This window comes from Pipistrellus hanaki (assembly GCF_964339955.1).
Source record: "Pipistrellus hanaki genome assembly, chromosome: 3".
NCBI classification, from domain to species: domain Eukaryota; kingdom Metazoa; phylum Chordata; class Mammalia; order Chiroptera; family Vespertilionidae; genus Pipistrellus; species Pipistrellus hanaki.
In genome coordinates, this window is record NC_140505.1 from 1,186,276 (window position 1) to 1,211,441 (window position 25,166).

Sequence of the window (25,166 nt, forward strand, 5' to 3'; positions counted from 1 at the left end):
TGGGGCCAGCAGGTTAAAGAAAGATGAATAAATCAGTCCTGCCCCCGAGGACATGACGAGGATGTCATAATAAACACCAACGTTCGTTATGCCAGACCAGAGACAAGCCCACCGCGTGGATGGGTTTCAGACACGGAAGGTGGTGTCCGCTTGGGCAGAGTGGGGCCTTGTGAGGGTGAGAGCAGTACCTGGCTTCCTCCACCTGGTGGTGAGATCAGAGGCGGGAGGGTGAGTGTCAATTCCATCCCAGAGGTTTTTTATGGCTTAACTTCTGTCATCTTCGTATATTGCTTCTCTATTTCAGAAAACTGGTTTAACTGGGGAGTGGGACTTGAAGCACGCATACCGTTTGCGACTGGGAGGTAGGGACTGTCCAGGGAGAAGGAAGGGTCTAAGCACAGGCTTAATGGAGGACCCTCTTAGGGAAAATAAAGCGGAGCCTCTGCTGGTGGTGGGAGGTTCCTGCTGCAGCTGGAATGGGGCTGGTGGGCGTGGTGTCTCCCCTGGGACCCTCCTGCTGGCTGCTGGGTGCTGAGGGTAACTGGGGGTTGTTTGCAATGTCAGGTTAATGTAAACAGATCAAGGGCTCTGTTTATGAAGCCTGCATATCAAACAGACAAGTCCCTGGAGCCCTAACATTCCCACAGTATAAGTGCAGGAGCCCGGAATGAAAAAATAATGAAAACCTACCTCTGTGGACCTTTGAAATGTTAAACACTCGCCGAGTCCCACTGCGCGAAGGGAATGGGGACTGGCTGAGCTCGCATTGCTACTGAGGGAGGAAAAAGAAGAAACAGCATCAGTGGAAGCTTTAAGCCCTCGTTTTCAACTGTATTTTTCCATTCTAAACCGTTATAAAGCAACTACAGCCAACTTTAGCTGTATTTTATTTTACATATTTATTTTTTAAGATGTTTTTATTGATTTCAGAGAGGAAGGGAGAGGGAGAGAGATAGAAACATCAGTGATGAGAGAGGAGCAGCCATCTGCTGCTTCCTGCACGCCCCCTGCTGGGCATGGAGCCCATAACCAGGCAGGTGCCCTGACTGGGAATCAAACCCTGGCCTCCTGGTGCCTGGACAAAGCTCTACCTCCTGAGCCACACCAGCCAGGCCCTAGCTGTATTTTAACAATTATCTTAGCCTAACACAGATCTGATCATTCAAGATTACTTAATAGTGTAACGCACATTTAAAATAGCATATTAAAATTATTTTTAAAACTAAGAATAGCAGTCGCATACCTGGTGTTTCATTAAATCACTTAAAAGACCTTTCATCCTATCCCCATTATATTTAGATGCATAAATTACTGTGAATTGTCAGGATTAAACCCTTTTTTAATTTGCAATGTTTGCCAGAATCTTTTCATATGTAAATGGAGGGATTCTTGGCTTGCTATAAGAAATAGAATCAAGTATTTAATTATATTTCATTCCGTTTTCAAGCCCAGTTTCCCACGTGGCAGAAACTGCCTGCTTGGAGTTACCTGGTGGGTTTGAGGTGACTCCACGCACCTTCTCCGTGGCCTGAGGGTGGCGCCGTCTTTGCAGCTGCGTCAGGGCGTGCAGTGCCCCTGCGTTGGCAGAACTGTGCAACTGTGGTCCTCCTGCAGGCAGCTCGCCCGCCACCGAGGGGGAGTTTGGGGAGTGCCCAGAGCTGCCCCGAGGCTGGACAACACCCTGGGACTCAGGACCCCTGAGCTATTGGGCTCGGGATGGGCGGGTGGGGGGGGGGGTTGTACAACCGGGAAAGGCCAGTGAAGTCACCATGGGAAAGGGGGTCAGGCGGCAGGAGGGGGGTGAGAGCGGGTCCAGGGACGACGGGCACAGGCTGTGACCAACCTGGGGCTCCCTGGGCCTTCGTGGCCCGGGGTTTTGTGGTCACTGGGACATGGGAGGGGCCCATAGACCATCCACTGGGGATACCAGTTTCCGACCAGCTGATACCAGAGGGAGGTCCCTCCCAGCCTGCCCTCCGCCTGTGGGTGTGGCCAGCCCCCAGGTGAACAGACAGTCCCGTCAGGGGAGCCACATGTGACCTTCCAAAACCCATGGCGAGAGACAGGCTGTCCTCAGGCAAGGTCAGATGATTTAACGCAGTGGTGGGCAAACTGTGGCTCCAGAGCCACATGCGGCTCTTTGGCACCTTGAGTGTGGCTCTTCCACAAAACACCACGGCCTGGGCGAGTCTATTTTGAAGAAGTGGCGTTAGAAGTTTAAGTTTAAAAAACTTGGCTCTCCGAAGAAACGTCGATCGTTGTGCTGTTGGTATTTGGCTCTGTGGACCTCTCTCCTTGCCTAGACAGTCCTAAACAGAATAAGAAGTACAATATGAGGTTCATGTAAAATTCTGTCCTAAATAAATTTTCTAAGCGCCATCCAGTGTGTATTTAACATCCTCCATATTAAATTAAACTCAGAATCTCAGCAGAGGGCATTGTTTTCAAACAGGTTTACTTGATTCCTGGAAGGCGTGTTTCCAAAAAGTTCTAGAATAAAAAGGTGCTTTTCCTGAGAAGGGAGGTCTGCGCGGGGATCGGCAGGGCGACGGGACACAGGTCCCCACACAGGACAGGTGCCAGCTGCTCGCCCTGCACCCTCTGTGGCACCCCTTCCCGGAGGGTTCGGGCCCTCAGGCTGTGGTGGGACAGGGGGCAGCGGTCCCGAGAGGCCACCCCCAGGCCCAGCCCGTGGGCCTCAGGAGGATCTTAGGGGGAAAATAGAAGCTCTGACCCGCTTCTGGTGTCTTTATGAAAAACGGCAATTCAGACCATTAAGATTCAAGAATTCTAAATCTTAAAGCATCAACCTGCATAGAATAGATTAAGCCAGTTTGAATGGACATGCTTGAGAGAGTAATATGTTCATTTGCATGAGGATCTATTGTGTACTGCTAGTATATTTCAAACTCATCTGGGAAAAAATGGACCAAAAGTGTGATAACCTTGAAATAAATCAGAGAGTGTGTCTGAGAGGGACGAGAACGCCTAGACTGTGCTCATTTTGCCGGTAACTTATAATTATACTGCCGTCTCCGTTCTTAAGAAAAGTGGGTTATAGTTGTTAAAGTGGTGTTTAAAAGACTGTGGTTTATTAATGCGCTAAATGTAATTCGATAATTAAATATGCATCTACATTTACAAATTGTAGCTCAAAATGTTAAAGTGTTTTGTTGGCCTAATTATTCCTTTTCCACTGAAATATTTATGTCGGTGTTCTTCTACGGTCTTTGTACAAATGTAAGTGCTGTCATCTGACCCCTCACTTTACATGCATTAGTGCATATGGCGGGAGCCGCGGGGACAGCGGGGATGGCTAGGAGAGCACGTGGCAGCACGTGTGTGCGCAGCATGTGTGTGCACAGCCACTTTTAAAGTGACAGACTTTGTCAGCAGAAAACCCTTGATTTCAGTTGGCATGAGAAGTCCAACCAGCCAGCAGTGTATGCTGGCCCTGGTGGTGTGGCTCAGGGGTGAGCCTTGTCCACGCACCAGAGGTTGCTGGTCCGATGGTCCCGGGTCAGGGGTCAGGGGTCAGGGGTCAGGGCACATGCCCTGGTTTCAGGCTTCATCCCCAGCCAGGGGCGTGCAGGAGGCAGCTGCTCTCTGTGTCTCATTCTCCTCCGTGTTTCTCTCTCTCTAAAATCCTTACCTAATAAAAGGGTGACATGCAAATTAACTGTCACTCTATCACTAAGATGGTGGCACCCAGAGCCACAAGATGGCAGCGCCCAGTGCTCTCAGCCCCACAGGAGTCCCCTAGTCCCAGGGCGGGTGACCGCTGAGAGTGGCTGTGTGTGCTGCCTGGGGGAATGCCTGCTTCGGCGACGCAACAAGCGTTCCGTCCCGCCATGGAGGCCTCTGGGCAGCGGGCACAGAGCGGCCGGGGGACGTGGAGGGGAGACACCTGCATCGTCGCCCTGGTGACGAGCCAAGTTTTCTGCTCTCAACCCCTGGTGGGCCTCTGGGCCTCGGAGAGCCTCTGGGCAGCGGCACAGGGCGGCCGGGCCCCGCAGGGAGCTACCGGCGCACGGATCCATGCGCAGGGCTAGTCCAGTAGTGAGATATACATTCTGAGGGGCACATTTGTAAAGTCGAGGTTCACCACGTGGATTGATAAAGACAGGAAACCCCTTCCGGAGGGTTTGGGGGCTGTGACGTCTGCCTGAGTTTAGAAGGAGGAGGCTGGTCCTCCTGGAGGCCCCGAGGGAGGCCATCAGCTCTCCTGGGAGACAGACCAAGGCTTTGCCTCCCGCCAAGGCTTTCCCTTTAAGGCCAGGATGGCTGTGGCCGAGGAGCCGGGCAGCGTGGTGCCTGTGTTACCCCAACAGACGGCGGAGAAGCGCAGTCCCAGAGGCTGTGGGTTTAGGGGATCATTCTGACGACGTGGTCCCGGGGACGGTCCCTAACCATTCTTCTCGGGGACCCTGTCGGCTGAGGGCGCCAGGAGCTCGGGGACCCTGTCGGCTGAGGGTGCCAGGAGCTCGGGGACCCTGTCGGCTGAGGCGCCAGGAGCTCCCTGCGCCCCTTTAACGCTGACCTTTGTCTCCGTGGCCTCTGCTCCCTCAGCTCCCTGCGGCTACAACATCTCGGCCCCCAATGGCACCATCTACTCCCCCGGCTTTCCCGACGAGTACCCGGTGCTGCAGGACTGCCTGTGGCTGCTCACCGCGCCGCCCGGCCACGGCATCTACATCAACTTCACGCTGCTGCAGACCGAGGCCGTCAACGACTACATTGCTGTGTGGTACGGCCCGCAGTGCCCCCCAGAGGCCCCTGTGCCCCCTGACACCCCTGTGCCCCCAGACACCCCTGTGACTCCCCAAACACCTCAGTGACCTCCTAGACACCCCTGTGACTGACTCAGATATCCCTATGCCCTCCCAGACACCCCTTTGACCTCCCAGACACCCCTGTGCCCCCCAACACCCCTGTGTCCCCCAGACACCCCTGTGGCCCCTCCCATGTCCTGAGACAGGAGACCCCAAGCTGAGGAAGGGTGAAGGGAGTGAGGGCGTGGCTGTCCCTCAGTGAGGTGGACACACAGAGAATGCCCTCGGTGGCCTGCCTGAGCTCACCGTGTGGTGGCTGTGCCCGGGATCGCTCCGACACAGGTGTATCCGGAGGCCGTTGTTTTACCGCCTGAGTGTGATTTTTTCTGTAAGAAAAGCTGGTAAGCTCCTTGTCATGAGAAAGGGATGCTTCCAGAACCAGAGTTTCCCACAGCTGGGGATATTTTATCCCGCGGTCTGTTCAGTGGCAGATCTCCATCAGCCCAGGTCAGCGGGACCGTTGGGTGAGAGTGGACAGTGTGGCTTGGGGAGGGGCTGACACATGCATGGCGGGCCTGGAGTCCGTGGCCGCGTCTCCCACACTCTCAGGAGGGCCCGCTGGGTGCGGGGGTCAGCGGGCATCCCCAGGTGTGTCCCAGCAGAGCCCACCGGACAGGGGGCAGGGACGTCCCCGCACAGCCCACCGGACAGCACAGCCCACCGGACAGCACAGCCCACCAGACAGGGGGCAGGGACATCCCAGCAGAGCCCAGCGGACAGGGGCAGGGACGGCTCTGGGAGCCCCGGGCCCCGCACCAGCACGCTCTCCCCACAGGGACGGCCCGGACCAGAGCGCGGCCCAGCTGGGCGTGTTCAGCGGGAACACGGCCCTGGAGACGGCGCGCAGCTCCACCCGCCACGTGCTGCTGGGCTTCCACAGCGACTTCTCCACCGGCGGCTTCTTCGTCCTCAACTTCCACGGTGAGGATCCTTCCCCCCTCAGCCTCCACCCCACCCCGCCCCCCGCGGGCCAGGCAGAGGCCACCTGCCGCTTCCCTGCTTCCCAGTCCCACACCCGCGGCCCAGAGGGAGCCCGAGAGCCTTTCAAAAATGTATTTCACTGGCTCTGGGAGGAAGGGAGAGGGGGGGCAGCGGGAGAAGCATCCATGAGGAGAGAGGCCCACAGGGATCCAACCTGCGACCCTGCCTGTGCCCTGCCCGGGAACGGAACTGTGAGCTCCGGGTTCAGAGGTCAGTGCTCACCCACGGAGCCACACACTTTTCTATTTAGTGTCTTTATTATTTCCATTGTTCTGAGCTGGGTTTGGCGACCAGCTGGGACTCATCCCAGGAGAAGTGTGTTTGGCATGACACTGATGTGGATGCCACGGACATGTGGCCATCTCACAGAGGCGGCATCGCTCGGTGCGGTCAGATACGGCGGGAGCCAGCCTGAGGGCAGGAGAGTGGCCGCCGAGGGGCCCGGAGAAGCACATGGGGCCCTCGCCTCTCATGAGGATGAGGATGGCTACCAGGGTCGTCGCGGGGACGAGGGGCAGTGACCTTACCACCTGATCGTGGACCTGGGACCAGGCCACGGCCAGACCGTTTCCCTTAGGAGTCCCACATGTGTGTGCAGGATGCATGTTTACATCGTAGCTTCTCTGGCTGTGGATGCTCCCAGCACCGACTCACCTGTGAGCAGAGGGAGCCGAGGGCTTTATCAATCCACGGTCACAGGCACCTCGGGGCCAAGGAGCCGGCAGTGTTGGGGCCGGACAGCAGCGACCGTGTTTACGCAGCACATGTGACCCACATGTGACCGCAGCTGTTCTCTCTCTCCGCCTCAGCGTTCCAGCTCAAGAAGTGCCCGCCGCCCCCCGCCGTCCCACAGGCGGAGCTGCTGCGTGAGGATGAGGACTTCGAGATCGGTGAGGGCGCGCCCGAGGCCAGCGGTGTCACAGGCTCTCCCCCCTCCCCACCCCCGGGAGTCACTCCCCAGGGCAGGGGTTTGTCAGAACGCCCCACACGCCCCAGTCACACCCAACACACGTTCCCTTTCGTCATCTCCGTGACTTCTGGGTTCCACCACGTGAGGTTCACTTTTGTCACTGGGAGCCCATTTCTCCAGGCACTTACTCTCCGTGTTTTCCTCTGTTTTAATATATATTTATGGATGTCAGAGAGGAAGGGAGAGGGAGTGCGAGATAGAAACATCAACGATGAGAGAGAACCATCCATCGGCTGCCTCTTACACACCTCACCCTGGGGATGGAGCCCACCACCTGGGCCTGTGCCCTGACCGGAATCCAACCGTGACCTCCTGGTTCCTAGGTCGATGTCAGCCCCTGAGCCACGCCGGCCAGGCCGTGTTTTTCTCTTGAGCAGCGTTTTCTGAGGCAGACACACAGACACGTGGCTCAGCCCCTGAGCCACGCTGGCCAGGCCGTGTTTTTCTCTTGAGCAGCGTTTTCTGAGGCAGACACACAGACACGTGGCTCAGCCCCTGAGCCACGCTGGCCAGGCCGTGTTTTTCTCTTGATCAGCGTTTTCTGAGGCAGACACACAGACACACAGACACGTGGTTCCATTGTGGAGGTGGGATCCTAACGTGGAACCTCGTCCCAGTGGCTAAAACTGTGGCCGGTGTGATGGCCTCCCGCCCCGCTGGGACTACTGGTGAGCGCAGTGCGTGGCCGTGGACAGCCTGCCTGTGGTTCTGTGACAGCTCTTCCTTGCCGTCAGCACTCTCCCGTTAGGACTCCAGCCCGGGACACGTCCGAGGAGCAGGCACCGGGACCAGGGCTCCTTGGTGGCAAGGACAGGCGCTCTGTCCTGTCTGTGGTGATGCCGCGTCTCAGAGCCGGGTCCGACCACAGACCTCCGTCCTCTCCTCAGATGACAGAGTTGAGGGCGCCTGGTGCCAATCAGGCCAGGTCCTGCTGCGGCCTCCGGAAGCCTAGGACCCAGCGCCCAGTTCCCGTGCCTTCCCGCGGCCCTGGGGGACGGGGAAGGACCGGGACGGGTGGTCAGGAGTGGGTGCCGCCCGTGACTTCCATCCTGACGCTGGTTGAGTGTCAGGCCGTTTTTAGGAATGAGGTCCTGAGCGGTGGATGTTTTGTCAGACAGTCTAGAATGAGGCTGGGCCTGGCTGGTTTGGAGTAGACCAGTGGTCGGCAAACTCATTAGTCAGCAGAGCCAAACATCAACAGCACAGCGAATGAAATTTCTTTGGAGGGCCAAATTTTTTAAACTTAAACTTCTTCTAATGCCACTTCTTCAACATAGACTCGCCCAGACCGTGGTATTTTGTGGAAGAGCCACACTCAAGGGGCCAAAGAGTCGCAGTTTGACAATCATAGGGATAGATCATCGGCCTGCAGACTGATGGGTCCCGGGTTCGATCCCCAGTCAAGAGCACATGCATGTGTTGTGAGCTCCATCCCCCGTGTGGGGCTTGCAGGAGGCAGACAATCCATGATTCTCTCTCATCATGGATGTTTCCCTCTCCTTCTGCTTCCTCTCTGAGGTCATAAGAATGTATGTAAAAATAGAAATAAGCAGAAAGGAGGGCGGGCTCTGGTTGGGAGGGACGCGGCTGCCCACTGCGTAAGGGCCGCGCTCTGAGGGCCGCGTGGCCTCTTGCAGGGGACTCGGTGCGCTACGTGTGCCACCCCGGCTACACGCTGTCCGGCTCCGACACGCTCACCTGCAAGCTCGGCGCCCAGCTGCAGTTCCAGGGCGCGCCGCCCACGTGCGAAGGTACGTGAGCCAGGCCGCCGCGTGCACGTCCCCCGGGAACACCACACGCTCTGACCTTACCCTCCCTCTGGGCCCTGCAGCCACCGTCCCTGCGCACAGAAACCGCAGGCCCCTCTGACGCTGGCACAGAAGCCGCACAGCCGGCGGTCTCGCTGGGCCCCCAGCAGAGTATCGGGATTCTCAAACATATGGCAGCCAGTGCCGCCGTCTGTGTTCACCGGGAGTCCCGGGTCCCGGGTCCGTTTTCCTTCCACCCATCTCCCTCTCGCTGGGAATTCTGACCATTTCAAGGCTGAGGGAAGGCATCTCTCTTTGTCCCCACGTACGCCCGCCCTGTGCTGTGTCCACAGTTCGCTGGTGCTCCGTTTGCTCCTGTGGCATGCGGACACTCAGCCGCGTCCGTGCACGCCCACACCTCTCTGCGGCGTGTCTTTAGAGGGCAGGGCCAGGCACAGGGACAGAGAGGACGCACAGGAGCAGAGCGAGGGCGGAGGCTGACTCTGTGGGCTCAGCGGGTTTGCACACAATCACATCACTCTCGAATGCCGTTTAAAAGACCCCGCTCCCAAGTGCCGCAGGAAGCAATGGGGCCTGAGACGATGTAAATAAGCGAAACAATACGGAAATAAGACAATATGAATGAGTCAGCGCTGTCCCCTCGGGGCCCCGCCTCCCCGGGTCAGAGGGCAGTGGGCTCGCCTCTCCCTCCCGGCCCTGCACACGCAGGGAGGACCTGGCCCGCCGAGCGTCCACTTTGCGAAGGAGAACTCTCCCGTCCGTCCCTCCCCAGCACAGTGCCCGGCCAACGAGGTCCGCACCGAGTCCTCGGGGGTCATCCTCAGCCCCGGTTACCCCGGCAACTACTTCAACTCGCAGACCTGCTCCTGGACCGTCCGCGTGGAGCCCCGCTACAACATCACGCTCTTCGTGGACAGCTTCCAGAGCGAGAGGCAGTTCGACGCGCTGGAGGTGTTCGACGGTAGGTCTCAGGGCAGCGCGGCCCCTGGCCCCTGCCCGGCGGGCCAGCAGCACCCTCCTGCGGTGTCTGTCCCCCAAGAACGCGGAGACATCCTCCGGTCACCCTGCATGGCCCCGACAGGAGATGGGGTCCTCTCGTCTGTGTGATCACAGTCCGGGCCCACACGCCGCGAACACTCGGTCAGGCCGCACCTGGCAGCCAATCAGCAAGCGCAGAGGCACTGACGGTGCTGACGATGCTTCCCTCGTTCTTTCCGTGGGGGTTCGGGGCAGGGGCCCTCACACCGTCCCTCCTTTCTCCCTGAGACTTAGACTCATTCAGAAGACATCTTAGGAAGTTTAAGATTTAGGAAATAAAGGTACTCGATTCGATGGAAATGACTAATTTACTAGAAATATATAAAGACAATGGCTCACAGAGATGCCTAGATGGTAAATGCTGCAGGAGTCTTTAGTAAACATTTTTATAAATTAGTTTCATATATTTTTATGTAATTCTAATAAACTTCTTAAAAATCCTCACCCGAGGATATGCATTTCATTGAATCAAGAGGTTGAGGAAGGGAGAAGGCGAGAGAGAGAGGAACGTCACTCGGCTGCCTCCCATGTGCACCCAGACCCGGATCAAGCCCGCAGCCTGGGCATGTGCCCTGATCGGGAATGCACTGGGGCCCTTCAGTGTATGGGCTGGCCCTAACCATTGGGCAGCCCCGGCCAGGGCTCTACTAGACTTTTTAATAGAACGATGTGATTCTTGAAAGTGTGGTTGAGTTGTCAGTTGAAACTGAAACTGATGTTGGTAATTTTATCATACCCCAGGAAATTAGACCAGCATGCAATTACGGCTGCACATAATAATAGGGTTTTCACATGTTTTGAAACATTTGTCATTATGTTCTGGTAAATAATCAATTCCGTGAACATGAATTTACTGTAATTGATTCCAGTTCGTACTATGGGTGTTTGTGTGCTTTTACAAACATGGACAGTAGTAACCGAATTGCTCACCTGGACAGACGCTACATGGGTTGGCGTGCTTATTGCCAAGGTGCGGTGCTGAGCTGGAAATTAAGTTGACACGTACAGACATAGGAACAGAGTGTTCTCATTTTCAGAGGTGTTTTCTGAAGCGTGCCATCATCCCCACTGATCCACCTTTTCAATTTCCCACTGACAACTGCGGTCCCAAAATAGCAAGTGGAAAATTCCAGAAACAGTTGGGGAGCTTTGAGTTGCGCCCTGTTCTGCGTGGCGTGATGGACTCTCAGGGTCCTCCTTGGTCCCCGGGATGCGAGCCCCCTCTGCCCAGCGTCTCCCCGCGGACAGCTCCCTGCCGGTGACCTCGGGTCCAGGGACCTGGGGCTGCGTCCGGTGGCCCTCCCTTTACGTAATGACGGTCCCGAAGCACAAGACAGAGCTGCGGTTCCGGGGTGCCAGCCAGGAGCCCACGTCCTTCCTGCAAGCGGGGAGGGGGGAGGGACAGGGAAGAGCACAGAAACACGGGGCTCGGCACTGTCCGTGGTCTCGGGCCCACGGGCTGTGTACTGTGTACCCCAGTGACCTCTGCTTTAAAGACGGGGTGCATCTGATCGAAGGGGAGGGTGCCGATCGCACACACCCCTGAAATCGCTCCGGGGGGCTGTGCCTTCGTACCAGGGCAGGCACCTGCCGCTGCTCTCACCAGGAACTCTTCCCTCCGCCTGGGGAAGGCCAGCTCCGTGTGGAACGTGCGGAGCCCAGTGGGACACGGTCAAAGCAGGTGCCGTGTCTGCAGGCGCCGTGTCTGCAGGCGCCGTGTCTGCAGGCGCCGTGTCTGCAGGCGCCGTGTCTGCAGGCGCCGTGTCTGCAGGTGCCGTGTCTGCAGGCGCCGTGTCTGCAGGCGCCGTGTCTGCAGGTGCCGTGTCTGCAGGCGCCGTGTCTGCAGGTGCCGTGTCTGCAGGCACCGTGTCTGCATCTGTGTGTGTTCCACAGGCTCCTCGGGGCAGAGCCCGCTGCTCGTGGTGCTGAGTGGGAACCACACGGAGCAGGCGCACTTCACCAGCCGGGGCAGCCAGCTGTTCCTCCGCTGGTCCACGGACCACGCCACCAGCAAGAAGGGCTTCAAGATCCGCTACTCAGGTGAGGAGAGCCAGCGACTGCATGTGATCGAGTGATGGCATTTCCACCCAATTAGACAGCCTGGCCCGTGAGGCTCAGGGGCTGAGCGTCCACCTATGAACCAGGAGGTCACAGTACAATTCCCGGTCAGGGCACAGGCCCGGGTTGCAGGGTCCATCCCCAGTAGGGGGCGAGCAGGAGGCAGCAGGTCCATGATTCTCTCTCATCGTTGATGTTTCTCTGTCTCTCTCCCGCTCTCTCCCTCTCCCTTCCTCTCTAAAATCCATAACTATATTAAAAGGAAAAAATCAGGAAGATAGAAGCCTTGTTTTTGAAGATGAAGAGTGAACTTTAGTAGAGATGATGTGACAAAAATGCTCTGCGTCATGTCTAAGTGGAGTCAGGGAAAATGAACTACCTGGGTTAATCATCCAAAGCCAAGGTGCTCGTATCACCATCCACTGACTGCCGGGTGGCGGAAAGCAACGACCTCTCCCGAAAGATGAAATTCCGCTGATTAACCTTAGACTCTGAGTAGGTGTTAAGGGAACCAACAGGAAGATACATACGATCATACGGTGTTAATTTTGTAAGTGGCCCCTGGCAGGAGCAGGTGTGGCTCTGCCAGAGACCGCCAGCCGGCCTCCGTGGGGGCGGCCCCACCTGTGGCCCGGCAGTGAGGGCGCTCTCTGCTCCCCGCGTCCTCCGGGCACGGGCGTGGGGAGCACTTCAGAGCCCGTTACACACTGTGCCTGGTTTCTTGTTATTCAAACAGCAGAGCTGTTCCCGGCCTCAGCAAAGCGGGCGGATGGCGGGTCGCTTACGATTGTCTGTCTGTCTGTCTGTCTGTGTGTGCGTCTGTCTGCCCGCAGCCCCTTACTGCAGCCTGACCCACACGCCCAGGAACGGCGGCGTGCTGAACAGGACGGCGGGAACGCCCGGCAGCACGGTGCACTACTCCTGCCAGCCCGGGCACCGCCTGGTGGGCCGCGGCAACGCCACCTGCAGGCGGAACCCCGTGGGCATGTTCCAGTGGGACGCCCTGCCCCCGCTGTGCCAGGGTGAGCCGGACCCCTCCCCTGAACCTCTTTCTGCCCCCGCTGTGCCAGGGTGAGCCGGACCCCTCCCCCCGAACCCCTATCTGCCCCCGCTGGGCCAGGTGAGCCGGACCCTCCCCCCGAACCCCTTTCTACCCCCGCTGTGCCAGGGTGAGCCGGACCCCTCCCCCCGAACCCCTATCTGCCCCCGCTGGGCCAGGGTGAGCCGGACCCTCCCCCCGAACCCCTTTCTGCCCCCGCTGTGCCAGGGTGAGCCGGACCCCTCCCCCCGAACCCCTATCTGCCCCCACTGGGCCAGGTGAGCCGGACCCCTCCCCCCGAACCCCTATCTGCCCCCGCTGGGCCAGGTGAGCCGGACCCTCCCCCCGAACCCCTTTCTGCCCCCGCTGTGCCAGGGTGAGCCGGACCCTCCCCCCGAACCCCTATCTGCCCCCGCTGTGCCAGGGTGAGCCGGACCCTCCCCCCGAACCCCTATCTGCCCCCGCTGGGCCAGGTGAGCCGGACCCTCCCCTGAACCCCTTTCTGCCCCCCGCTGTGCCAGGGTGAGCCGGACCCTCCCCCCGAACCCCTTTCTGCCCCCGCTGTGCCAGGGTGAGCCGGACCCTCCCCTGAACCCCTTTCTGCCCCCCGCTGTGCCAGGGTGAGCCGGACCCTCCCCCCGAACCCCTTTCTGCCCCCGCTGTGCCAGGTGAGCCGGACCCTCCCCCTGAACCCCTTTCTGCCCCCGCTGGGCCAGGGTGAGCCGGACCCTCCCCCCGAACCCCTTTCTGCCCCCGCTGTGCCAGGGTGAGCCGGACCCTCCCCCTGAACCCCTATCTGCCCCCGCTGGGCCAGGTGAGCCGGACCCTCCCCTGAACCCCTTTCTGCCCCCGCTGTGCCAGGGTGAGCCGGACCCCTCCCCCCGAACCCCTATCTGCCCCCGCTGGGCCAGGGTGAGCCAGACCCTCCCCTGAACCCCTTTCTGCCCCCCGCTGTGCCAGGGTGAGCCGGACCCTCCCCCCGAACCCCTATCTGCCCCCGCTGTGCCAGGGTGAGCCGGACCCTCCCCCCGAACCCCTTTCTGCCCCCGCTGTGCCAGGTGAGCCGGACCCTCCCCCCGAACCCCTTTGTGCGATCACGCTGACCGGGCCGGAGCCAGGCTGGGGGGCGGGGCTGAGGGTGCACTGCCCGTGGGTTTGTAAAAGCTCAGTCCACTCGGCGGGCCTGCCCGCAGCCCTGGCATTCACGGCGCCTCCGCCAGAGCCAGAGCGGCCAGAGGGTCATTCTAATGCGCACTGCGCTTCATTTCAAACGGGAAAACGTGTTTTCTCATTTAGGTCCAAAATAGTTCTTGTACAGCTGAAGTCATTTACAAAATCAACCAAGGGATAGGAACTCTCCTTCTTTTAGGTTAGAACTCGTTCTCGGAGCCCTGTGCTGCGGACCCGTTTTCTTTTGGTCTCTCAGATCTAGGGCTGGTTAAAGTCAGTTTCAATGCTTTACGCCTTTTTCATGTTTTTCCTGTCAAAGGCATAAAAGCCGGATTTTTCAAAGACGGCATTTTAATTTTTAATTGAGGTCTTTGAAGTCCTGAAGTGTCAGAATTTTGTCTGACTGAGGTTTACATTCGAGAGGAAATGTGTTGGCCTTTGAAAGCTGATTATGATTTATAAATAGACCCTCCCCTTGGTTTCCTCTCCTCCTCCTTCCTGAATGTCAACTTCTCTGGTTGCCTAAGAGCCAGTGGCAGGCGTGGATCTCACTCAGGGCTCCGCCCCCTGGCCGCTAGGAGTCAGTGACAGGCGTGGATCTCACTCAGGGCTCCGCCCCCTGGCCACTAGGAGCCAGTGACAGGCGTGGATCTCATCAGAGCTCCGCCCCTGACTCAGTGCTCACAACGCCCTCAGAAACTCTCTTTAAAGCCAGGTGCGTACACAGGTCCATTAGGAAAGGTGATAATTTTTTCTTTAAAACAAAAGTAAATTTTCTTTCAAAAGAAGCAACGCTCTTCATTTTCTTTAAATGTTGGGTCGCTCTCCTCGGTGACGGAGAGCTGACTGCTGGAGCCGCCCACAGGCCGCGTCCTGGCCCTGGGATCTGAGTGTGCCTGCCAGTGGGAGCAGCTTGGACGCTGGGGACAAAGGAGTCCCCGGTGGGGTCCCCACGGGGCTCCCCGGGCAGAGCAGCCTGGACGGGCAGGTGCTGCCGGGAGGGGACGCTGCCCTTCCCCGGGCGGGCTCCCTCGTGGGACTTGTAGCCACTTCACCTGACAGTTTACTTATTTGCTGTTCATTCGTTCATTCATTCATTCTTCTTTTAAGGGAGCCCCAGGTGAATGATGAGAGTAAGAGGGAACGTCACATGTTCAGGTGTCATTATTGATCTTGAGAGAGAGAGGAAGAGAGGGGGAGAGAAACATCGCTGTGAGAGCGAAGCGCTGATTGGCTGCCTCCTGCACACTCCCTACCACCCCGGGCCATGGGCCCCGACTGGGGAGAACCAGCAGCCTTGGGGTGCATGGGGGGAGGGTGCCCACCCCCTGAGGGCATGGGCCGGCCGGAGAACGCGGCTTCACCTGACAGGCGGGGCAGGACCGGAGCAGTGATGGGGAGAAAACGCTTTGTGGGATTCTGCCCGTGGCATGCTTCCCAGGGTCCTTCCTCATGGGCGGCCTTGCCTTCAGAGTGATGGGCGCTGACCTCTGGCCCAGCCTCTGACCCTGTGGGCACCCCCCCCCCCCCCCGAGCCCCTGGAGCTCAGGCCTGGAGGCCCAGTCCGGGCAGGTGACTTATAAACTAATGGATATTCGGATCGAGGGTGCGTTGTAGCCTCGTTGCTGGCCTTTAACAGAACGTGTAGGGACATGAGTCCGGGGGTTGGGGAGTGCAGTGAGTAAGAAGAGGATTGGGGACCGGAGTCAGGGGCTGCTCAGCGCCGAGGAGTCCACATGGCGACGGGTTCAGTGGCTGAGAAGGTGTCCTGTGGCCCCTTCCCCCACGTTCAGGGGCGGGAGTGTGTGCTCGCTGAGGGGAGAGAGCGGCAGGTGGGTTAGGGCCACAGCGGCGGCCAGGGCCTGGAGGAGCAGCCGGAGGCGCGGGCTTCTCAGCGGCGGCTCGTTAGCCTGAGATCCTCACACCGGGCCCGGGTCACGCGTGTGCCGCCCATTAGACACGCGGCTGAGGACGGAAGCGGTAACGGATGTGTTTGCCTCCACAGCCGTGTCCTGCGGCATCCCCGAGGCCCCGGGGAACGGCTCCTTCGTGGGGAGCGAGTTCACGCTGGGCAGCAAGGTCACCTACGAGTGCGACGAGGGCTTCACGCTCGAGGGCAGCCAGCGGGCCTCGGCCGTGTGCCGCGAGGACGGGACCTGGAGCCACGGAGGGACGCCGCCCGCCTGCAAGCGTGAGTGCGCGGTCCCTGTGGCGCCCGGGGCCTCCCGGCGAGGGCCAGGCCGGGGGGCGAGCACCTGGCTCTGCAGCGGGGGTCGCAGCCCACCTTCCCGCACACGTCCCTGTCCCCCCACACACACGCCTGTCCACACTCACCTTCCCATGCACACCTTCCCGAAACCCACTTTCCCACACACACCCATGTCTAGACACACACACCTTCCCACTCACACACACACACCTTCACACACACACACCTTCCCACTCACACACACACACCTTCACACACACACACCTTCCCACTCACACACACACACCTTCACACACACCCACCTTCCCACACACCCACCTTCCCACACACACACCTTCACACACACACACACCTTCACACACACCCACCTTCCCGCACACATCCATGTCCCCCCACACACACACCTGTCCACACACACCTTCCCATGCACACCTTCCCGAAACCCACCTTCCCACACACACCCATGTCTCCACACACACACACCTTTCCATACACACACACCTTTCCACACACACCCACCTTTCCACACACACACTTCATACACACACACTTTCCCACACACACACCTTCACACACACACACCTTCATACACACACACCTTCCCGCACACACACCTTCACACACACCCACCTTCCCACACACACACTTCATACACACACACCTTCCCACACACACACCTTCACACACACACCTTCATACACACACACCTTCCCACACACACACACACACACACACACACACCTTCACACACACACACCTTCCCGAAACCCACCTTCCTGCATGCATCCACCTTCACACACATACAACTTCACACACACACACCTTCCCGCACACACACCTTCACACACACACACCTTCCCAAACAAACCCACATCCCCACACACACCCACCTTCCCATACTAGTGCACACAGAGCCACACACACACACCAGCTGGTGCACACAAATCAATTTAAACCGGATCGCACTTTTAGAAAATACAAATCCTCGCATCCCAGGGCCTGGCGCACACTGCTGCCAGCGTCTGGGCAGATTCCTTGCCGTTGATGCTGGTGGTGACCCGGTGGCACTACCGCAGTCATCGCTGCTGCCATCACTGCTGTCATCGCCGCCGAGGCTCCTTGTCACCCCAGAGCCCGCACCCCCAGAGCCCACACCCCAGAGCCTCGGCCTCTGTCTCAGAGCATGAGGAGACGCCTCCGGAGGCACCGCTGCACGTGTTCTGCTCGTGATGGCGCCGTGTGCGTGTGGCCTGCTCCAGCGTGGGGACCCGGGACAGGCAGCCCATTGTGCAGGGAGGGGTGGGGATGGAGGGCAAGAGGGCGTCTCATTCCCCGGAATCGGTGCCCGCCTGCTTTCCCACGACTCAGTCTGACGCCCCATTCCGTGGGGGTTATTGAGACAGACAGGTGAACCGTGTCTTACACGTGTGTTCACTTACCGTGAAAGCATGTTCACCTTCACATGACTTGGCTCTTCCTGGCGGCCTCGCTGCAGGTCTCCCGAGCAGGAGCCACGGGCCCTGCACACATCGCCCATGTGAGAGCACCGCGTGGAGAGGGGTGGGAACCCGGGGGATGGCACGGGCACGGCTTCCCCAGCGGGAGGGCTGGGCAGGAAGGCCTCTCGGACGAGGCGCGGGCACACGGGTGCGGGAGGGCGTGCTGACCTGTGTGCCTCTTCCAGCGGTCACCTGCCCCGCCGTCGAGGCACAGCTCTCGGAGCACGTGACCTGGAGGCTGGTGGCGGGGTCCCCCAACGAGTTCGGCACGCAGGTGGTGCTGAGCTGCAGCCCCGGGCACTACCTGGAGGGCGCCCGGCTGCTGCGGTGCCAGGCCAACGGGACGTGGAGCGCCGGCGGGCAGCGGCCCCGGTGCCGAGGTGAGTGCGCCGGACACGGGCAGACACCGCTGTGCGCACTCGGCACACGTGTCCTCTCCATGAACCCGGACATGGGCAGACACCACTGTGCACACTCAGCACACGTGTTCTCTCCATGAGCCTGGACACGGGCAGACACCGCTGTGCACACTCAGCACACGTGTCCTCTCCATGAGCCCGGACACAGGCAGACACCACTGTGCACACTCAGCACACATGTCCTCTCCATGAGCAAGGACCATGTGCAGACACTGCTGTGCGCACTCAGCACACATGTCCTCTCCATGAGCCCGGACATGGGCAGACACCGCTGTGCGCACTCGGCACACGTGTCCTCTCCATGAGCCCGGGCACGGGCAGACACTGCTGTGCGCACTCGGCATACGTGTCCTCTCCATGAACCCGGACACGGGCAGACACCACTGTGCACACTCAGCACACATGTCCTCTCCATGAGCAAGGACCATGTGCAGACACTGCTGTGCGCACTCAGCACACATGTCCTCTCCATGAGCCCGGACATGGGCAGACACCGCTGTGTGCACTCGGCACACGTGTCCTCTCCATGAGCCCGGGCACGGGCAGACACCGCTGTGCGCACTCGGCACACGTGTCCTCTCCATGAACCCGGACACGGGCAGACACCGCTGTGCGCACTCGGCACACGTGTCCTCTCCATGAACCCGGACACGGGCAGACACCGCTGTGCGCACTCGGCACACGTGTCCTCTCCATGAGCCCGGGCACGGGCAGACACCGCTGTGCGCACTCGGCACACGTGTCCTCTCCATGAACCCGGACACGGGCAGACACCGCTGTGCGCACTCGGCACACGTGTCCTCTCCATGAACCCGGACACGGGCAGACACCGCTGTGCGCACTCGGCACACGTGTCCTCTCCATGAGCAAGGACCATGTGCAGACACTGCTGTGCGCACTCAGCACACGTGTCCTCTCCATGAGCAAGGACCATGTGCAGACACTGCTGTGCGCACTCAGCACACATGTCCTCTCCATGAGCCCGGACATGGGCAGACACCGCTGTGTGCACTCGGCACACGTGTCCTCTCCATGAGCCCGGACATGGGCAGACACCGCTGTGCGCACTCAGCACACGTGTCCTCTCCATGAACCCAGACATGGGCAGACACCACTGTGCGCACTCGGCACACGTGTTCTCTCGTGAACCCAGCACACAACCTGGGCCGGGCTCGTAGGAGTCGCCCTTTTGACAGGGACATTTTCTAACAGTAATGAAGGAGTGTTTATTTTTTTAAAATAATTTTACTTTATACAACTAAGAAGGAAGATTCAAAAATACATTCCGCAGAAACAAGTGGAATACCTCCAGGTAGGGCCCCGGGCTGCAGCTCAGCAGCCTCGAGGAGCGCTCACAGTCCCAGCAAATCACGCCCGTGAATGAGAGAACCGCTGTGTGCTGGGGGCAGGGGGGGGGGGGGGGCCTCCCGGGCTGTGACCCCCGGGGCCCTGTCCCGGTGCTGACCTCAGAGGCCGCTCTTCCCTGCCGGGCCCACACCGGCCCCGGGCTGTCATGTGGGCCGCGTGCCGGTGCAGACAGGCCTGTGGACAGAATGCCTGTGCGGGCGGCAGAGGGGCTTGTGTGCGAACAAGAGGGCATTGTGGGTATATCTTCAAGAAAGGCTTAGCTGCCTGTGAGGATGAAACCACAGCAGTGGGCGTGGAAGGACCTAGAAGACTCTGGAATCCACGCAGAACGATCTCGTTTCCCTGTCAAGGACGTGAGAGGAGGGAAGGGAAGCACCAGCCGGTTGCCGACCCCCCGAGGGGAGCACACCGCCCTGGTCTCGGTGAGAACCGCCTGGCTGCTCCCCGTGAGCCAGGCGGCGGGGCCGCGGTGCTCAGGGTGCTCTCGCTTCCCTGCAGTGATCTCCTGCGGAGGCCTGTCCTTCCCGCCCAACGGCAACAAGATCGGGACGCTGACCGTGTACGGGGCCACGGCCATCTTCACGTGCAACACGGGCTACACGCTGGTGGGCTCCCACGTGCGAGAGTGCCTGGCGAGCGGGCTGTGGAGCGGCTCTGAGACGCGGTGCCTGGGTACGTGTCCCCGTCCCGCCCCCCGTCTCCTGCCCCCCCCCACCCCCCACCCCCTGCCTGCTTCGCTCAGTGAACGGGGGATGGAGGGAGACCCCTCACCAGGAATGCCCAGCCAGCGGCCACCCCCGGCTCGGCCGCGCTCACTGCGCTGACACAGTGGGAAGACGGGGCCTGAGTGATGGGGGCACTGCGGGAGGTCACCGAGGACAGCCCTGTGCGGGAGCAGGAATTTCAAACGCCTGCCTTTAAACATTGCACATTGTGTCCACGAGTGAAAGGGACACTCCTGTCACATAGCATGGGCACGCGGATTGCTTAAAGTGGCAAGGGTGTGCAGTGGCTCGGTCTCTCCCCAGAGATGAGAAAGGCTGGCTGGTAATTTGTAAAGAGTGAGCGGAACCTCGTCCATGGGGCAGCCTTCCGAGGGGCCGGGAGCCTCGGGAATGAGCAGCGTGGAGTGGGGGTCTCTGATGCTCCCCGAGAGATGAGGGAACGGTGACCTCCGCAGACCCCGCGACTCGGTGACCTTCAGCCGCGGGACAGCTGAGGCTGAGGCTGAGAGGCTGAGCCTCTGGCTGTCCGGGCCAGGACCACCTGGGGGCGTTGTGGGCGACACAGATATATGTCAGGAGGGTTTGTAGAAAGACCCAGAACTAACTGGAAGGCAGGACAGAAGGAAAGTCGTCAGTGATGCCACAGAACAGCCACCTGCGGAGTCTGGGACATGGCTCTGTCCTCTCTGATTCCCACCGGAGACGCGGGATTCTAGAACGCCGTGTGCGGATCCAGACCCGGGGGCGGGGATCCCTTTTCCTGCCGAGGGCCACCGGGTGTTTATAACGGCATCCGCGGGCCAGACTGAGTGACCCACATAAAAGCAGCCTGCTCTGTGTGGCCAAACGTTTAATTAGCTCAGGCTTAATGCCTTGGCGGGGCCAGACCCAGTGGTTTCACCAGCCTTCCGTGGCCCCCAGGCCGACGGCCCCCTGATCTACGCCTTCTTGTTGGGTGCCGCGTCACAGGCTCAGGACGGTGGCCTTCCCTCGGGCTGCCTGTGGTGCCCCCATGCGGTGACCGTGACCATGGTTCTGGGTTGTCTGCGCATTCCCAAATGTTCTCATGAGACAGTCCGTTCCCTGAGCAGTGTGCTCCGCAGGGCGGCCACAGGCTCGGTGGGTCTCCTTGTCGGCTGCCGTGCCCTGGCCCGGGACGGAGAAGGGCCCTGGGTCTAAGCCATGTGCCTCTCCACTGTCAGCTGCAATGAGGGAGGGAAACAGAATTCAATTCCAGTGGAGCCTCGCTGTGGACACCACACCCCGGCCATCCTCAGGGCGCCAAGCGTGCATGTGGGCATACGGCCTCTGCGTGGGTGTCTATAGCAAAGCCAGGGTCGGAGCAAGAATTTAAAAACACTCAGACCAGGACATTCATGACATTGTCACCGGAGGACAGAACCTGACATGTACGGCGAGCTCAGAGGCATGGGCCCACACTGCAGGCGAGACTGGTGCCCCCCGTCCCCTGGCACCGAGATCCTGGTTCACGCTGGGAGGGGGCCTGGGTGCCCTCCCCCAGCACTGAGGTCCTGGTTCACACTGAGAGCAGGGCTGGGTGCGCCCCCCCACCTGGCACTGAGGTCCTGGTTCACGCTGGGTGGGGGCCCGGGTGCCCTCCCCCAGCACTGAGGTCCTGGTTCACTCTGGGTGGGGGCCTGGGTGCCCCCTGGCACTGAGGTCCTGGTTCACGCTGGGAGGGGGCCTGGGTGCCCCCCTGGCACTGAGGTCCTGGTTCACGCTGGGTGGGGGCCTGGGTGCCCCCCTGGCACTGAGGTCCTGGTTCACGCTGGGAGGGGGCCTGGGTGCCCCCCTGGCACTGAGGTCCTGGTTCACGCTGGGTGGGGGCCTGGGTGCCCCCCTGGCACTGAGCTGCTGGTTCACACTGGGTGCCCCCCCGGCACTGAGGTCCTGGTTCACGCTGGGAGGGGGCTGGGAGAAATGCTGTTTGTGAGTTGCCAGGACTTGGTCGAAGGCAGCGATTCCCACCCCGGGCGCCACGGGATGTTGATGAGCCTGATGCCCGCCTGCTCGGCAGAGACACGGCTCCTCCTGAGGTTGTCAAATGGGAAACTGACAGCAGCCGCCCCAGCAGCGCCGGTGGAGGGCTCAGCGCTCCTGCCTTGTTGTCAGGCCGGCCGAGGGGGTGTCATGTGGGATGCCGCAGGGTCTCTGGGTCAGTGGAGGCCCGCGTGGGGTGAGGAGGGTTGGCGCTCACGGGTCTAAGGCTGAGTGTTTAAAAGGATCGCAGCTGAGAGCTGAGTGACACCTCGGAGCCGGGTCAGGAGGCTGCAGCATAGCCGGGCCGGGGTCTCTGTCCCGCCCCGTCCCTCAGCCCCAGGAGAGCCGTGGCCCCTCCTTCCCGGCTCCGCTCACCGCTGTGATGCGATGCACCCCAGTTACCTTCTCACGTCTCCGACCCCTCCTGTCACAGGCCTTCCTCCCCCGACTGCTAACCTCCCCCGGCTCTTTCCGGGCGTCCCCCCATCTCCCCCTTCCTCCCGGCACTCCTCCCCCGGCGCTGGGTCACCATCTGGGCTGGTTTCCTGTGAACCTGCTGGGGCGGGCGCCTCCCTCCCCCGGGCCCGGGGTCACTTTTCCGCTGGTCACACTCACTGCCACCTGGACGCTGGCCCCGTCTGTCCTTGTCTGAATGGAGCGGATGCTGTGGCTTCTGTCTCTCCTTCGGAACCGTGTGTGACGTTCAGAAATCTCTGCCCTGGGCCTCCCTGCCCGCGGCCGTCCCTGTAAGGCAGTTTCCATGGGCCGCACCCCATCCTGTGGAGCCCACGCCCTTCCTTTCTGCGGGTTTGCCTTCGGGAACAGGGACCTCAGACAGGCACGCGGGTGACAGGAATAACTCCGGGACCCAGAGCTGGGGTCACCCATGGACCACGTCATCTCAGAGATGCTACTTCTGTCACCCACGGTTGTTGAGAAAAACGGACCCGTTAACAAGGAAACTATATCCAACTGACATGAAAAGGGGAAACATTGTGTACATTCTGCACCCGATGCTGTCATCCGCTTGACCATGGAGGTCAGCAAATGGGAAGGTAGCGCTTTTAGCAGAGACAGATCTTTGCCCAGGCCTGGCTGGCTGAGCACCGACCTAGGAACCAGGAGGTCAGGGTTCCATTCCCGGTCAGGGCCCAGGAGTGTGCAGGAGGCAGCAGATCCATGATTCTGTCTCATCGTGGATGTTTCTATCTCTCTCTCCTTCTCTCCCGCCCCACCTCTCTGAAATCAACACAAATATATTTAATAAATAAATAAACAAGTAAATAAATTTGTGAAAGACAGTCTCGGAAACATGGGCGGGGTGTTCTCGCCTCTGCAGCTGGCCACTGCGGCTCCCCGGACCCCATCGTGAACGGCCACATCAGCGGGGACGGCTTCAGCTACCGGGACACGGTGGTGTACCAGTGCCACGCCGGCTTCCGGCTGGTGGGCACCTCTGTGCGGATATGCCTGCAGGACCACAAGTGGTCGGGACAGACGCCGGTGTGTGTGGGTGAGTTCACAGCCCAGAGGCAGGCGCTGCGCCACGCCTTGTCGTTGTGAGCGGGGAGCAGGTGTGTTTGATCTCCTGCGCGAAAGGCACGGAGAAAGGGCCTGACACAGACCATCCCGCTCTCCCCGCTCGGCTTCCCAATGCCATCCCCACTGTGTACTCTCCCGCCTCCTCGGACCCCTGTCCACAGCCTGTTTGCCCCTCACTCCCCGGAGGTGGGTCCCAGGAGGCTGAGGGCCCTGTGCACTCCCTGACCTCATCCCAGAGCGAATGTGGGCACCGGCGCTGAGCCTGCAGCTCGGGCCGTCTTGCAGGGCCCCCCACCCATCTGCGATTGTTTTGTGTGTTTATCATCGATTCATCAGGAATACAGAGAGCAGTCCTTTCTTCAATAGAAGGAGGTGAATTGTATGTAATGATGGTCCTCACATGTGATAACGTCTTCCATAATATTGATGCGTACATGCAGGAGAGATGGCGCCCTCATTGGGAAGTTTGCTTTGAACCACTTTCCCCCTCACATCTCTGTTCACCAAAGACGTGGTGGTGTAGGCTCAGCATGGAGCAGGCATTGTCTGCGGGAGCAGAGGACGGGGCTTAGCTGGGGGAGAACACTGTTGACAAGATAAAGGAGGAGAAAACACCGCTTTCGGGCTGAACACCACCCTTGAAAGACTCTTTGTGCCTCTGAGACCTGGGCACGACATAATGACAGCATCGCACAGTGGGCGCTCCGAGACGGCACCATCTGAGCTTGCACACTTTTCTCTCTTTGTTCTGTCCTGCCCAGTTTCACAGTGTTTAGACTGATACTGGATTAATTTATCTGTACACAGGTTACTGCCTCAGACAAGTCCCCATAATATTTCTAAATGAGAGCTCCTCCAAATTAGCTGGTGTTCAAAGGGGACAATAGTCAGAACTCACAATGTGTGCAAGAATGTCAGCGTCTCGTGTCTTCACTGCTGTCTTCGAAAATCACTTGAGAGGCTGTCAGAATGTGAGCAGGAATAATGCTTCCTGTGATGGGGAAAGGCCCATTTTTCTGACGTGCTCTCCGGAATCACTACAGTGACACCTGAGGGCCCGGCCCGTGGGGTTCTCCCGTCTTTCCTTCTGAGGGAGTGCAGGACGGGTGCGAGCCGCTCACGCCCCGGGACCCACACGCTCCACACCACGTGTGTATCTGTGGCTTGGGACTTGCTGGCCGGTGACGGGGACGGGGGCCTGTCTCCCCTGCAGCCATCACCTGCGGGCACCCGGGCAACCCCGCCCACGGGCTCACCCACGGCAGCCAGTTCAACCTGAACGACGTGGTCAACTTCACCTGCAGCGCCGGCTACGTGCTGCAGGGGGCGCCGCAGGCCCAGTGTCGCAGCAACGGCCAGTGGAGCAGCCCCCTGCCCACCTGTCGAGGTAGGAAATGGGGGAGCCTGCCCTGGAGGTGCTGAGGGCTTCCCGTCGGCTGTGGGGCGGGCAGGCACCCAGAAACACCCCGGGGTCCTCTACTTTAAAGACAACGCGTCTCCGTTTCTCTCCGTACTCGCTCGCACCCACTCGCTGACGCCACGCTGC

At 59.8% G+C, this 25,166-nt stretch overlaps 1 protein-coding gene across 35 annotated transcripts in view; it reads left to right on the top strand.

Moving 5' to 3' along the window:
• CSMD1 (CUB and Sushi multiple domains 1) overlaps window positions 1-25,166 on the top strand; it is a 574,681-nt gene that overhangs the window by 524,402 nt on the left and 25,113 nt on the right. For all 35 annotated transcript variants that reach the window (XR_014794550.1, XR_014794551.1, XR_014794558.1 and 32 more), the window contains 12 exons: window positions 4,570-4,747; window positions 5,608-5,753; window positions 6,623-6,703; window positions 8,421-8,534; window positions 9,325-9,513; window positions 11,484-11,630; window positions 12,482-12,670; window positions 15,863-16,048; window positions 17,751-17,945; window positions 19,851-20,024; window positions 23,418-23,591; window positions 24,834-25,007. Coding sequence is in view for 3 of the 35 variants with exons in the window: in XM_084878313.1 (XP_084734439.1) it covers window positions 4,570-4,747; window positions 5,608-5,753; window positions 6,623-6,703; window positions 8,421-8,534; window positions 9,325-9,513; window positions 11,484-11,630; window positions 12,482-12,670; window positions 15,863-16,048; window positions 17,751-17,945; window positions 19,851-20,024; window positions 23,418-23,591; window positions 24,834-25,007 (1,947 nt within the window). In the remaining 32 variants the exon portion in view is untranslated. The remainder of the gene's footprint in view (window positions 1-4,569; window positions 4,748-5,607; window positions 5,754-6,622; window positions 6,704-8,420; window positions 8,535-9,324; window positions 9,514-11,483; window positions 11,631-12,481; window positions 12,671-15,862; window positions 16,049-17,750; window positions 17,946-19,850; window positions 20,025-23,417; window positions 23,592-24,833; window positions 25,008-25,166) is intronic.